The 15,210-nt window shown below is 38.9% G+C and overlaps 2 protein-coding genes and 1 long non-coding RNA gene across 3 annotated transcripts in view; 1 reads left to right on the top strand and 2 right to left on the bottom strand.

Annotated features, from left to right (window-relative positions):
• Positions 1–6,000: 6,000 nt before the first annotated feature.
• The window catches only part of LOC111330196 (Golgi SNAP receptor complex member 2), a 24,808-nt gene continuing 15,598 nt past the window's right edge, over positions 6,001–15,210 (bottom strand). Inside the window, exon 8 of the mRNA XM_022935018.2 lies at positions 6,001–6,553. Within this exon, the coding sequence (XP_022790753.1) occupies positions 6,479–6,553 (75 nt within the window). The 3' untranslated portion in view covers positions 6,001–6,478. The remainder of the gene's footprint in view (positions 6,554–15,210) is intronic.
• On the top strand, positions 8,422–14,510 carry LOC148716142 (importin subunit beta-like). Its single transcript, XM_088744977.1, has 6 exons — positions 8,422–8,578; positions 8,976–9,119; positions 9,974–10,091; positions 10,684–10,795; positions 12,378–12,534; positions 13,786–14,510. The coding sequence occupies exons 1-6, from the start codon at positions 8,531–8,533 to the stop codon at positions 13,789–13,791; spliced, it is 585 nt and encodes a 194-aa protein (XP_088601103.1). The 5' UTR covers positions 8,422–8,530; the 3' UTR covers positions 13,792–14,510.
• LOC148716143 (uncharacterized) lies at positions 9,642–12,380 on the bottom strand. Its single transcript, XR_015995311.1, has 2 exons — positions 11,543–12,380; positions 9,642–11,098 (listed from the first exon to the last, which is right to left on the bottom strand). It is a non-coding gene; the product is annotated as an uncharacterized LOC148716143 (long non-coding RNA).

Genomic DNA, 15,210 nt, shown 5'->3' with positions numbered 1-15,210 from the left:
AATAAAATAGTACCATGGCAAGCTATACGTCCGATTAAAATTTTCTACAAATTTATGAATTAAAAGTCTGTTTGTAGATCCAGTCACTTATTTGCTTGCCATGATGTTTCTGTTCAAAGCAGTCGGTTTTCGAAAGTAACACAGATTGAAAAAAGCACCAAAAAATTTATCAAAGAACTAAAAACAATTGTTGGAGCATACTCTGAATTTGACTGTAGCCAAAGAGCTAAGACATTTCACAATTAAGCACCAAATTCCCCTATACTAACTTCGCGGAAAATTTTAAGAACTGAGACAGTATCAATTGAAGAAACTCTAGTTGATTTAGGCCGCAGATACTTCAAAACTAGGCTCCAACTTTCTTTGATCAAATTCCAAAGCAAATGTAAATTAAAAAGTTGGAGCGAACTCTATGAAATTGATTTTAGACTAGGAAATTTCACACTTAGGCTCAAGGTTCTTAAACCAAACTCGAGAAGTAATTTGGGAGATGAAATAGTATCAATTGTTGGAGCAGAATCTTCCGAGTTCTATTTTAGCCAAAAAGTAATTACGGCGAATTGCCACGAGAATTGGTTGTTAAACGCGTTCGATTTCTGTGTTATTGTAACACAAACTAGATTTGAATATTCAAATTTCATAGTTTTGTTTATCACTTTTTTTTTCTCATTTTTCGTCAAGTTTAGAATTAAATCTAAAATCAGCTTTGGGAATAAAAAAAACTTCATCAAACCCGCTATGCCACTTCCTTACAGTGCTGTTTCCTTGAAATAATAGGGACCTTAAGCAAACCACGACGGCAACGGCAACAAAACATCTAATTGGCAGAACAATAGCTCAGCACGTGCGTTTTAAAACTTTATACATTTCTTAGCCGTACTTTACAAAACAACAGCGTAAAATCACGAAAATTTGCGTCGTGTGCGGACGGCAAATTATTTGAATTTCCATTCGGAACTCGACGCTATTTTTATACGTTATGTTGAAGTTGAGGAGCGGCGCCGCATGAGACGGTAAACACGTGCAGCCATTTTTAAAATCAGTCTAATTAAAAGTAGAAATTCATTTTTCAATCGACGTCTTCCTCGGCGTTGCCGTGGTGACTGCTTAAGGTCCCTAATGATGTAAAGAAACCGCACTTGAAAGCTACCTGGGCTTTTTCCGACAACCTTTCTGCAAACAGCTGTATGAAAATCTGTATTTCTTCGTCGTAAACAGAAGTCAATTCAAACTGGTTTATATTAAGGTAAATTTCATCTTAATCAGTTTCTCGAAAGAGCTCATAAGCAGGCATTTGAGTTTTAAAACATATCTATAACTCCCTATCAAAATCTAGCTCAGTTGATAGCACACAGTAATAAACTAAGATGGCACTGTACAAAATTCTTGCTGCTTGTATGGAAACAAATACTTAATATTTTTTCAATAAAACTTCCCAAATTTCCAGTTTAATAAAGTTCATGCCGAGAACAAATTTTCAATTAAATAAATATATCGTTGCCAATCTTTTTCTTGACGTCATTTAATTGCCAATCGTGAGGCATTGGCTTGGGCAAAAGTCAGAGTAGAGTAAACAATTGTTACCAAGTCGAACGTCTATAACTTTAGTTTTTAAAACCGATCGGTCAGTTTTGCGGTAAAATGGCTGCTGGCTGTCAGTTGTCCGTTGATTAGTCAGTTTTGATCAGTCGGTAAGGTTAGTTTGTTCTGTTTGGTCCGTTAGAGACTGTGTATTAGTTTATCTAAGTCAATTTTAAGATGCAGCTAGTTTATATCATCTGTTGTGAGTCTTCTCCAAGTTAGTAAACTAGCTTGTCAAGGTCAGGCTTTGGAGATAGTGCAAGTCGATGGCGTTCCGGCAGCAAGATGATTTTTGACGTAAAGAAAACACGAGTAATCAAGGTTAGTTTGTTCTGTTTAGTCCGTTGGTGACTGCGTTAGTTTTTTTGCTTTGTTTTGTTTTGTTTTTTGTTTGTTGTTTTTTAAGTCGCAGGTAGTTTTTGCTCGTTAAAGTCAGTCTTCGAAGATAGTGTAGGTCGATGGCGTTTAGCAATGTAATTTTTGATGTAAAGAAAACACGATCAATCAATGAAACTCATCAAAATTACAGTTTTGAATTCCATTTGGTCTTTGACTGGCCGAAGTAATTTTTTAAGAGTGCCACCTTAACATCACCTTTGTGTGACATCAACTAAGATACAACTCTGATACTAACTGTTAAACAAACCAAACAAAATGAGCAATCAGAGCTTTGAAATTATTAATTTAAGTGTCAGCATTTCGTAGCCAGGATTATATCAGTTTCCAGTTGTTTTCTGTCTTGAATTCGATGCAACGAGATTATCTTAAATACAATGAATATATGAAGTTCATATATTATCTTCGAGATTATCTTAGCTAAGTCACACCAAATGGATTATTAAATTATTACTTTTGGTTTAAATGAATCAAGTGATCGCTCAGGGTCTGCATAACAATCCGTATCACAACAGCCTACTTCAAAACTGGTGGCTAGTTAAGAGTTAATTGTTCACTTACTTTATGATCATTTTTATCCTTTCCAAGGCATTTGGTGAAAAAACAAAGACTTCGACAAACAATAAGACGTATTAGGGGCCACCATTTTTGCTAGTATTGCTAAATAATTTTAAAGCTCTTATCTTTGCAGTATCCACTTAAAGTTCAATGATTCCAGTGTCTTCACTTGACCAGAACTTTGTTCTCTTAACCTTTTGTCAACGTTGCTCTTCCTGATAGGGAAAATATGAATGTTGTCAGGGAAGGCTTGCTTTCCACGAGGACAAAATCTATATATTAAAATTCTGCAAAATTATTTTGCTCTTTGACACAATTATGGTTGGAAGGAAAGCATAAAAAACTTATTAGAATGTTACTGAGTGAACGAGTCACCGCACCTCCACGTCGCTGCATGCAAATACAATTTTAAGTCTTCGATACATTTAGTCAGCGAAACATTTTTATTTGAGCGTTTCCCTTAAAACATTTTACAGACATAAATTCTGCTTTTCTCGAAGCCAACACCCTAATTGAGCGGTCCAATTTTGAGTTAACTTGAGACCCGCTCAGACCAAGTAACCGGTTCGTGCTACTTCGTTGCACTGAGATCATACGACTTGTTTAGATCTCGAAAGGAACTTAAGGCGATATTATCCTGAAGGAATATTCACCTGCTCTTGAAGTGAAATAAGAGTGCTTTCGTTGCACTTCTTTACAAGTCCGGTGTCTTCTTCCTTCCAAAGCGCAGCATCATGTTCAGCAAAATGGACGACACGTCTTCACTCTACGACGAACAGCGTGGTTTGTTGAAAATTCTGCAACTTTTGATAAATATGGATTAACAACTGCAGCCAATAATCGGCTGCCACGTCACATATTTAGCGCGGGGTTCTGTTTGCACGCTTAGCTAGTTCATCAAGAATCAAGCTAAATTAAGGCATTGTGTGTGACGGATTAGCATCTGTCAAGAGGAAAAAAATTCACGGCAGCTGAATTTTAGGAAGTAGCATGCGACCAGAAAACTACTCTGACAGCCGAGAAGAGCTAATTTGAAAGGCTGATAGCATTAAAAGCAGAAGAACTCCGTTATGAATATCAAAATATTTAAGGACCCATTTTGAAATTGCGTGAATGAATTAATAATTGAGATAGAATAAATATATGAAAATATATTTTGAACTGCGGTATTTGATACGTATGATGGACGATCCTCGCAGTAGATAGCGCTATTTGAGCAATAGCGAAATTCAGACCTGAAAAAAATCAGGCCTGTACGGGACTCGAACCACTGACCTCTGCGATACTAGTGCAGCGCTCTAACCAATTGAGCTAACAAGCCAACTGAGAGCAGGCCGTTAAGTTGATTCGTAATGAACCCGTGAAAGTGATGAATGAGATAGAATAAATATATGAAAATCATATATTTTGAACTGCGGTATTTGATACGTATGATGGACGATCCTCGCAGTAGATAGCGCTATTTGAGCAATAGCGAAATTCAGACCTGAAAAAAATCAGGCCTGTACGGGACTCGAACCACTGACCTCTGCGATACTAGTGCAGCGCTCTAACCAATTGAGCTAACAAGCCAACTGAGAGCAGGCCGTTAAGTTGATTCGTAATGAACCCGTGAAAGTGATGAATGAGATAGAATAAATATATGAAAATCATATATTTTGAACTGCGGTATTTGATACGTATGATGGACGACCCTCGCAGTAGATAGCGCTATTTGAGCAATAGCGAAATTCAGACCTGAAAAAAATCAGGCCTGTACGGGACTCGAACCACTGACCTCTGCGATACTAGTGCAGCGCTCTAACCAATTGAGCTAACAAGCCAACTGAGAGCAGGCCGTTAAGTTGATTCGTAATGAACCCGTGAAAGTGATGAATGAGATAGAATAATTTTCATATATTTATTCTATCTCATTCATCACTTTCACGGGTTCATTACGAATCAACTTAACGGCCTGCTCTCAGTTGGCTTGTTAGCTCAATTGGTTAGAGCGCTGCACTAGTATCGCAGAGGTCAGTGGTTCGAGTCCCGTACAGGCCTGATTTTTTTCAGGTCTGAATTTCGCTATTGCTCAAATAGCGCTATCTACTGCGAGGATCGTCCATCATACGAATTAATAATTGTTCGTTATTCTCTTACGATGAGCGCGTAACAAAAAGAACGCAAAGATGACGACGCACTGTAATTTACCGTTGAAGGAAAAACATGAAGAAATTAACGCGTTGTTACTATCTCATGATCATGAAGGAAAAACGATATTAAAAGTACGCAAAATGAATGAATAGCACTGCCATTTTATCGCACAAGGAGAAAGCAACATGGGCACGAAGATACTTTTTATACACCAAGCGATCAGCTTCACGGTGCATCGAGCTGTAGTGGAACAGTCCTAAGAATTAAGACTGGTGATGGGTAAAAAAAAGTAATAAAATATATTTGAAAGATGGTTGAAGATGTTTAATCGTCTTGTTTCAGGCATGGGAAAAAGACAAAAAAAAATTGAGTTTCCATGAGGAATTGAATACCAAACCACCAGGTTACACGCTTTAATGCTTTACCACTGAGCCCCAGAGACTCCAAGATATTACGCCATTTCAAAGTCCATATAGGACACGCGTCCTGTATACAGCCATGATAACAAAAGTCGAAAGCGTCATATGCATCCTATTTCTCCATCGAAATTTAATATCTTTCTTTTTGAAATGTTGTTCGAAATTCTTAGTAAACCCCAGAAAGAGCGACGTACCACCTTAACCAGTGGTCAGTATGAGAAAAATCTATTTTCTCAGTTGCCTTATCTAAGATGGTTAAATGTAGTACATTCGCCTGTGGAACTGAGCCATTTTTCGCGTTATCTTGGCAAGCGGGGCAAGACGAGATTGAAAAAAGCAAGAGGGGGGAGACTTGTGCAAGTGGAGGAACGCGGTATAAAAAAAAATAAATAAATAAATAAATAAACAAACCACTGCTGGTGTCTTGCCCTGAACAGCATATTCAGATCTTTTATTTAACCAATAAAAGAAGCCTCGACCGTACTCTGTTTTGATTCACGGCACGCTTGAGGCGGCTAGTGCACGATGGCCGGAAGATTGGCATGAGATGCCTCAATGGGACATGCGCATCGGATCACAATTTAACCCTTTAACTCCCAGAAGTGATTAACCTGTAACTTCTCCCTATAATATCCATGCATTATCCAGAAAACAGGTAATGAGAATACTCAAACTTATCAGGTAGAAGTTGTTATCCTAATCTAACACCAAATTCTCATAACTACTCAACAAGGAAATGTGTAGTAGCTAGAGGGGAGAATTGAAAATCGGATCTTAGGAGTTGAAGGGTTTATCGCAATCGCTCTGACTCCATGATTTATGTAAATTCTTGACTGAGATGCCAGTTTGAATATTACTTCCATCATTCTTGATTTGTTATGTGTTTTAAACACGAAACTATACCATACGCGTGTTTGCTTTGTTTGATTTTTTATTACCGTATTCAAGCTTATGACAATCTTACAGTGTGAAAAGCTTTAAAAACTCGGACAGTTCATTTTCGAGTTGAAGGACAAAGAGGTTATAAATTCAGTCAAGCTCTTTAATGTCAGTCCTCAAAAGAGGACACAAATTCTGGACACTCAGGAGTATAGGTTGAACAATTACTCAAGAGCAATGGTTACTCCTCGCGTAACTTTTCCATGGAGGGATGTTTCAAAAATAAATTCCAGTCTGACACTTCTTGGTTCGAAAAGAAGCGAAGGACATCAGTTCATCGAATAAAAAGCGATTTTTCTGCATCTTATTTCAGTTAACCTTCTCCAATTTCACCTTTGAATCTTTAGTCGTCATGCCTAGGACCTCAGTCGTTTCCGATATATTTTTGGCATATTTCATACTAAAAGTAGTCTCTTCAAAATGCGTCACATAGGTAGCTATACCGAGGAAAATCATGTTAAGTATTTCACCACAAAGAACATTATTATACAGGTGACTATCATTCCACCAAAAACAATCCATTTGTCCTGCAGAGAGAGAAAGAAGAGAGTGAGTGAGAGAAAGAAAGAGAGAGAGAGAGAGAGAGAGAGAGAGAGAGAGAGAGAGAGAGAGAGAGAGAGAGAGAGAGAGAGAGAGAGAGAGAGAGAGAGAGAGAGAGAGAGAGAGAGAGAGAGAGAGAGAGAGAGAGAGAGAGAGAGCTAGACATAAAGGCAATTTTGTAACCTCACTGTGGCACTTGTGTAACGCAAAGTGGCACTCGCGTAACCTACAGTGGCACTTCTGTAACTTTAATGGCACTTATGTAACTTATGGCACTATTGTAACCTGGCACTCATGTAACTTTTGTGGCACTCGTGTAACTTTTGTGGCACTCTTGCAACTTTTGTGGCACTCGTGTAACTTTGTGGCACTCGTGTAACTTTGTGGCACTTGTGTAACTTTGTGGCACTCGTGTAACTTTGTGGCACTCGTGTAACTTTGTGGCACTCGTGTAACTTTGTGGCACTCGTGTAACTTTGTGGCACTCGTGTAACTTTGTGGCACTCGTGTAACTTTGTGGCACTCCTGTAACTTTTTGGCACTCCTGTAACTTTTTGGCACTCGTGTAACTTTTTGGCACTCGTGTAACTTTGTGGCACTCGTGTAACTTTGTGGCACTCGTGTAACTTTGTGGCACTCGTGTAACTTTGTGGCACTCGTGTAACTTTGTGGCACTCGTGTAACTTTGTGGCACTCGTGTAACTTTGTGGCACTCGTGTAACTTTGTGGCACTCGTGTAACTTTGTGGCACTCGTGTAACTTTGTGGCACTCGTGTAACTTTGTGGCACTCGTGTAACTTTGTGGCACTCGTGTAACTTTTTGGCACTCGTGTAACTTTGTGGCACTCGTGTAACTTTGTGGCACTCGTGTAACTTTTTGGCACTCGTGTAACTTGTGGCACTCATGTAACTTTTGTGGCACTTGTCTAACTTTTGTGGCACTTGTGTAACTTTTGTGGCACTTCAGTAACGCCATATTTCTGAATAGTGTGTTTTCAGTGAAATAACGTTTGAAACACTCTCCTAAATATATAGTTCAGAGGAAAGGAACTGCATTGTTCCCGCCTTACTTTAATAACTGAGTTATTATCATTGAGTGGTAAATTCCAGTGAAGCAATGCCGAATTTAACACAGTCGATCGATCAGCGTCAATGTAGTTTTGTTCGGCTATTGTTTTTTAGCATTCAAGATGCCGTTTAGCATTAACTTTACTTAGCTCACGTTAATGTTAACTTAAGGACCAAGCTAAGTTAAAGAATGTCTTCTTCTTCTGTATGACCATTGTCCTTTAAAATGGATTATTTTGGTCTCCAAGCAAGGCTTAAAAGTCTGCAATGTGCAGAGTCAGCAGCCATGCGAAGAGGTGATACTTAATCAGCCAAACGGGTAAATGAATCAATGTACTGCACTTGTATTGTACTTGCAAGGGAGCAATATTGAAAGTGTAGTGGAATAAAAGCTTTGTATAAACGCGGCATTACATTACTGGTAATAATGTTTTTAAATCTCTTAAGAACCAGGCGCGTAGCGTGGTCATTTTTTCAAGTACGCACAAGTACATATGATCTAGAAACCTAAGTAAACTGAGCGTAAAAATCAATTGCTAAAAATTTCAAAATTTTCTGGTCACTTGAAGTACGCACGTGCGTATATGCGTATAGGACGCTACGCGCCTGAGAACACCAATTTGTTTATCTGTTTAACACACATCTGTGAGATGTGACAATTAAAGCTCAAATATTGTAAGAAATAGACAACTTTTTTGAGAGACATGTTTTGGCATGCTTATGCCATCTTCAATCAATGAGTAACAGAACGTGAGTAATTATACAACAGACAAGTAGATGAATAAGTAGTTTCTCTGTCACTGTAATAATGTTTTCCATCCATCTTTCTATAATAGGTTTGTGTTGCCGCTGTTGGACTAGTTGGAGACATTGCTAGAGCACTGGGAGAAAAAATAATGAACGTCAGTGACCTTTTCATGCAGATTTTAATGGAGAACCTGGCGGTGAGTATTTTCACTCTATCGTCAGGATTCATGCCCCTCGCATGATGGGTTTTTCTGTTTTTGATTTTGTTTTTTTTTTTTTTTTGGTTCCACGCTTATCTGTAGCTGTTGATACCAGCATTCTTTTCTTTTCATGCTGTTATCCAGAAACTAAATTTATGTGTAAGTAAATTTGGACGGGGGAGCGGGAAAGGGGGTGAGAACAACGTTGTTTACTTACACTTGTTTTAAATTTGTACGATGCGCGACACCTCTTCTTTGAGGTACTCTTTGTGGTGCTCTTCATTTGCATTGTTTTGGTTTTTTTTTTTCGCAGTTACAGCGCACGTACATGCGTTGACGTTCGATTGCTGTGTTTGTTCTTTCTAGTAAGGAGTTTCATTTTGCATTTTAACAGGACGCAAATGTCCATCGCAGCGTCAAACCTCATATTCTCTCGGTGTTTGGTGATGTTGCTTTAGCCATCGGGCCCAGTTTCTCTCCCTACTTTGATGTTGTCATAGCAACTCTGAATCAAGCATCTGTTACGATTGTGGACAAAGTAAGTTATTTAAAGTTGGATGGATTAAAAAAAATAGATTTCAATGTATACAAACGTTCTGAAAGTACTAAAATGAGTTGTGAAGCTTAGAGAGAAAAAACAAACGATACTGGTGACCTCAACATTTTTGTGACAACCTATACGCCCATGAACGATCTTTAACGGACTTCTGTTCAGGGTCTAAGAGCCTGTGTAGGGGAACTTCAATCAATCAAGGTCAAGTTTGTTGAGAATCAGGATGGTAGGTTTCGGGGGGGGGGGGGGAGGGGACGTGGTACGGGAGGGCAGAAGGCAGGAAAGGAGGAGGGGAGAGTTCACCTTCGACCACCATAGCCCGGGCTTGATTCATTGAAATAGGCGTTACGAGTGGGCTGATTCTGTTGTTGATTGCCACTTTTTCTTCAAGGGTATTCCTTCAGTTTCTCCAATGTTTCTCTCCGCTGAAACCTTCGCTCCATTTCAGTTCGATTTGTAACCAGGAAACGAAGATACAAAATGTTGGCTGGCGAATCACAACATAACTTATATCTGATTTGTTTATTTAAGGGTAAAAACGTCATATAGAAAACAAATCGTTATCCAGTTGATATGCAACTGGATACCGATTCTCCACAAAACAAACAGCTGCAGAACAGAATAATCTTTTGACGCCGACTGATGCCGTTGTCCACTTGGCTACACTTCCAGGATAGAAGGAAGTGTAGCCAAGTGGAGAGAAGACAACCTTCCAGGAAGTTTGAAGTTCCTGGGAGGTTGTCCTCCCCAAACTTGATATCAGGTTTTTATTTGATCTGCTGTATTGAGCAATTTCTCTTACAAGATAGTTACCCCAAATCTTTCGGTCTGAATTTCAGGCGGATTATGACATGGTGGACTACTTAAATGAGCTCAGGGAAGGATGTTTAGAAGCTTACACTGGGATTATACAAGGACTAAAAGGCTCTACTGACGGACCCAGTCCCACACCTGGTCGTAAGTATAGTGAAGCTCCTTAACATCTCTCTTTCCCGAATTTCTTACCGTCAGAGTTTGTTCTAGAGCGCAGCTTTGCAGGATTTCCGTAATTGGAAAAGAAATACCGCCTAAAACTTACGATTTAGCGTGAAATGGGGTGCAAAAAATTGTGCTCAAGGCTAAGCACTACGTATTTTAAAGTCGTGTTCGTTTTATTAAATAATGTGTTCGAAAACATAATTGACAACAAGATTTGTACGAGCGCTGCTATGTAGCTTCTTCGTTTTCTCACTGAATATACTCTACAAGTACTTTGAAACCTTCTGTAGTGCCCCCTTAATTGGGTCCCCTTTATTTGGTCATTTATAGGGTCCCCTGTATTGGGTTCCCTTTATTGGGTCCCCATTTTTGAAATAGGGCTCCGTAAAATTAAAGAAGGGGGCGACCTGAGCCCTTTTTGGCCAGTTTCTTTAAAAGAAACCTTTTACTATGGAACCCTAAATGGTACCCAGTGAAGCAATTATTCTAATGTCATTCATTCTTGCTGTTAGTTGTAATTCGAATCATCTTCAATCCTTCAGTCTTATTGCGGTTGTGATTTTTAAATTAGTTCTGGATGTAATTCAGCCTCACCTTCTGCATATCATCAACTTCATTGAGGTCATAGCAACAGACGTGGATCATACGGAAAGCAATGTGTCCAGTGCTTGTGGTCTTGTTGGGTAGGTGGTCATTGTATGAGGACATTGTATGAGGACATTGTATTCGTTACGGTGGCCAATTTACCATTTCAACTTTGTTGATATATCCAAATTATTTCGTTACTCCCACCGACGCAGCCCCAAACAGTTTCTTTCGAAACTATCAGCCTTTATTCATTGTATGAGGAGTTTGTGAGCCGCTCAGGTAAACCGAGTGATGTGGCTTTGAATCATTGATCCAGATCTTTTTCATCCCATGGTAATGCCTTCAACACTTTAACTCTAAGAGTGACTAGCTTCAAATTTCTCCTTTGCATTATCACCCTGAAATAAAATGTAAACTAAAGGTCATGAGAATAAAGGAAACGATCACCAATTGGAGAAGCTCCTGATTGTCAAACAAACTCTCCTTGTCACAACCGTAGAAAATGTAAAGAGAACAGTGTGGAGAATGTGGATATTAATGTTACTTTTCAAGTTCGTCATTTGCAAACCGTGTTATTTGTATGTCGGGAGCTGCGTCGGTGGGGGGGTGGGGGGGGGGAACAAGGTAATTTGGTTTTATCAAATGAGTTCATAATGAAAATTGGCCTTAGTAAAGAGTTAAAAGCCGACGTTTTGAGCGTTAGCCCTTCGTCTTTCGCTCTGATGAAGGGCTAACGCTCGAAACGTCAGCTTTTTAACTCTTTACGGTGGCCAATTTACAATTTTAAGTTAGTTGAGAAAACCAGATTACCTTATTTGTATGTCCTCTACTATCCTTGTTACCTTTTGGTTTATTCTTTCTCCTTTGGGGTCTGTCTGCTTTCAAAAGCTTACATAAATGCTTCATTCCAGTTAATGGCGACCTTTTCACAACTCACAACTCTGCGTCTCTTGTAATCACTGGGTACCCCAACACATTCCAAGTCAGCGTGACATACCGGTGAAATGTGATGGAAATTCTACTGACAAAGAGCCCGTCATAAGCTAGGCTGCCAGTACTTAGCCTTATCCCCCTGAAAATTCCACTGGTATCTATTTTATATTATAACATAACCAAAGTAAAGCGAGCATTGTGATTGGTCAATTCAGTGTCCGCCATTTTGCCATTGGTGTACTCTGCTGACGCGAGCATGTTTTTTTTTCTGGCCACGTGAGATTTGTTAAGAAAAAAACGGAACACTTTTGTTACAATGTATCAATGTTATGGTACAAAACAAATGGTTAACACGACGGTGTACGCCACTGAGTTCTGGATGCACGCGGGAGGTTGCTAAGCACTCAAGAAGCAAGAGAAGCTCTCGGCTATCTTCTCGCGCGACTTACGCTTCTTTCGTGCTTAGTAACCTCCCGCGTGCATCTATAACTAAGTAATGTGCGTGTGGTGTTTACTATTTGTTAACTCCTCTGGGCCTAAGTGGAGACTGAAGAGGCACTGAGATAGAAGTGTCTTCCCCATGATCCCGGCTTGCGTTCGAAGTGGGACCTTTTAATCGGGACTGCAGCGCACCAACCATTTGGCGACTTCGCGTCGATTAGGACGCCTTAAAAAAGTTTGTTCCCAGAGACTGAATCATGCTATCTATGCATTTTACTCATTTTAATGATTTTGTTTTCGTAGAGATATTTGCTCAGCATTCGGGGCCCAAGTTCATGTCCTGCTCGAAAAGCAAGCCATCAACGAGCTGTTACAAGAAGGGCGACGATCAAAGACACACAAAACCAAACAAGTCGCTACATGGGCAACTAAGGAACTGCGCAAGCTCAAACAACAGCAGGTCAGTTAGCTGTAAGTCAGCAGTTCTCTCCCTAATACACAAACGCGTTGAATCCGTTTTAAGTCTTGAAGTATGGTTAAATACAAATTTTGTATCCGATAGATACGTCTCGGTATTTGTTCAAACTCAGTTCCGTACGGTATAGTAAAATATTGCTAATCTTTTATTTAAGGGTGATCTTGGATCTTGCTTTGGTGCGCTTGGACTTATGATATACGAGAGTCTATAGAAGAGTCAGACTTTTCTTGCTGTTACCGTAGAATGTTATGTTCTTTCAACATTAAGGCTGTTTCGTTTGTTGTTGTTATTGTTGTTATTATTATTATTATTATTATTATAATATTTTATCTTCTCCTTCTTTAAAGGTCAAGTAAACGTATTATTATTATTATTATTATTATTATTATTATTATTAAACGAAGCGTGTACCGTCAGTTTTTCTTAGATTTTTATTAAACAGTTTAATCTATTTTATCATAATTTTTTAAAAATATTTTTAGTCATTATAATGATAAAGGTTTATTATTATTATTATTATTATTATTATTATTATTATTATTATTATTATTATTATTATTATTATTATTATTAGCGTCTGAGACAGATGTATAATCGGAGTCTTAGTCGAAGTCGAAGGGGTAGTCATGCTCGACGTTACTGGGGAGCTGGAAGATACCAAGAGTCAGATAGGTTCATTTCCCTCTGATTCCGCAGATGGCTCCGACACTCACGACCATGTGAAAACTAAATAGTCTGAGCGCAGGCAGACCATACTATATATTCGTGGTTAATAATTGTAGACATAAGACGAAAAAATTACCGAATTACTTTTGGCCTCCGGCCCATGAAGGCGAAAAAATATCACAAATGAGTCGATTTACTCTTTATGTATTTACTCTTTATGTTGAGACATTCTGGCCGAGATGTAATTTAGATATGCAATTTTCAGAGATTTTTCGTAACTCTCATAGATCTTGTTTGTCTCAAGTCAACAATTATTAACCACGAACACATAGTGTGATCTGCTTGTGGTCTGAGTCGCAAAAACAGGCAGGAGAACCAACCAATCATGAGTTATCAGACCATCCGTCGGCTTACGACTCAAAGAATTAAGTTTTTACTTGTCTCACGCGACAGAGACAAAAGCGACATCTGTGCTTTGCTTCTGATTCCGCGTCCATACTCCCCCGTCTCCAACTATTCTCTTACAATTTATTTCACTTTTCTGACCATTAGTTCCTTCTCTTGTAGAATTGATCACGTGACGGCGACCACAGAGAGAGCGTGCGAGAGTGCGTGAGTTTGAAGCGCCAAAGATGTCGAGAGCGTGCGTGCCTGACATGCGTGGTGAGCGAGTGCGTTACCCCTACCCCCCAATAGCAAAGCACCTGGACAAGGACCAATTGACAGCCAACTTCAAAATCACGTGACAGAAGACGACTACCTCGTAAACGTGCAAGGTTACGGTTGTTAGCGGCGAAAAAATAAAAAACCTATGGATCCCGTTCCGACCATCTCAGATTCTGTGTTTGTCGTGACTTCAAAAGTGTACGAACACATATCTTTGTTCCCGCACAGAAATAATTTAGAGAGGACGCGAACTTGTTGACTTTCACGAAGCCCAGACGTCTTCGAGGTGCATGGAACAAAATAATGTCTTTCTCTAAAGTAGCTAAAAGAGACGAATCACCCTTCCCCCAAGAACAGATTATTATTCTTCCTAATGTACAATTCTGCACCGATACAGGCGTGCCCCATAGACTCTTCTAACCTCCAAGTGTTTGAAAATGAATGGTATTTTTGTCAAAAAGTAGAAGAAATTAAACGATTTACGAGACGAATTTAATGTACAGTGAATATTGTGCTGAAAGATATGGCATTAAAAACGCTACAAAAATTGGCTGTAGAACTAAGTACTTTTCAGTTGAGACTGAAATTCTATGTAGCTGAATTAAAATTAAAAGCAGTTTTCGATACTTGTGTTTTGTCTTTTTTTCAACAAAAGAAGAACAGTAGTTCCTGTATCATATAACCCTAGATTAAACAAGGTCTTAAGCTAGATTAAACTCTGCTGTTTGCCTTGTTGGGAAATTATGTATCCCATGGCTTTAGTTAACACATTTTCAAAGCGGACTTTTCGAACGAGTACTTTTTCAACTAATGAACCAATCAGAGCTTCAATATTAATCTTCAGTAAAAATCCATATCAGTGTATATCAACTTTACAGCCCACAATGTAAACTACTGGGTTACCAGTAATTGTGTTAGCTATGAAAGTTTATTTATTTATTTATTTATTTATTTATTTATTTACTGTGCGTGCAAGAAAAGGCTTTGGAAATTAATAGAAAGATGAGTCACAGTTCTGGTATTTCCGGAACACATCACAAAAACCTTGAGGTCAAACCATCAATTCTCTTAACCGTTTGCCCAATACGTTGAAGGTGATGATGAAACTTGTCTTAACTCTTACGATGTATAAGACGTGAAAAAGTTTTTAGAATTCACAAATTTCTTTAGAAAAATCGCGTATCTCGTAACCCTTCTTTCACTTTCTTGTATCTTAATTATCAAATAAAACAAGACCCTCAGGGCGAATGATTCAAGGTACTTCAATCTCCACAGTTCTTCCCACGCCAGCGGATAGCCATTTGAGTGTGAAAGCCAAAGGACACA

This window comes from Stylophora pistillata, chromosome 14 (genome assembly GCF_964205215.1).
Source record: "Stylophora pistillata chromosome 14, jaStyPist1.2, whole genome shotgun sequence".
Lineage (NCBI taxonomy): Eukaryota > Metazoa > Cnidaria > Anthozoa > Scleractinia > Pocilloporidae > Stylophora > Stylophora pistillata.
This window is presented reverse-complemented; position numbering and strand designations above follow the sequence as displayed.

What these genes read in the sequence shown, in the direction of transcription:
- LOC148716142 (XM_088744977.1), top strand. Translation starts at nt 8,531, where the DNA reads ATGAACGTCAGTGACCTTTTCATGCAGATTTTAATGGAGAACCTGGCG. An exon ending in CTGTTACGATTGTGGACAAA is followed by an intron (nt 9,120 to 9,973) that starts GTAAGTTATTTA and finishes TCTGAATTTCAG; the next exon opens with GCGGATTATGACATGGTGGA. An exon ending in ACCCAGTCCCACACCTGGTC is followed by an intron (nt 10,092 to 10,683) that starts GTAAGTATAGTG and finishes TTTTTAAATTAG; the next exon opens with TTCTGGATGTAATTCAGCCT.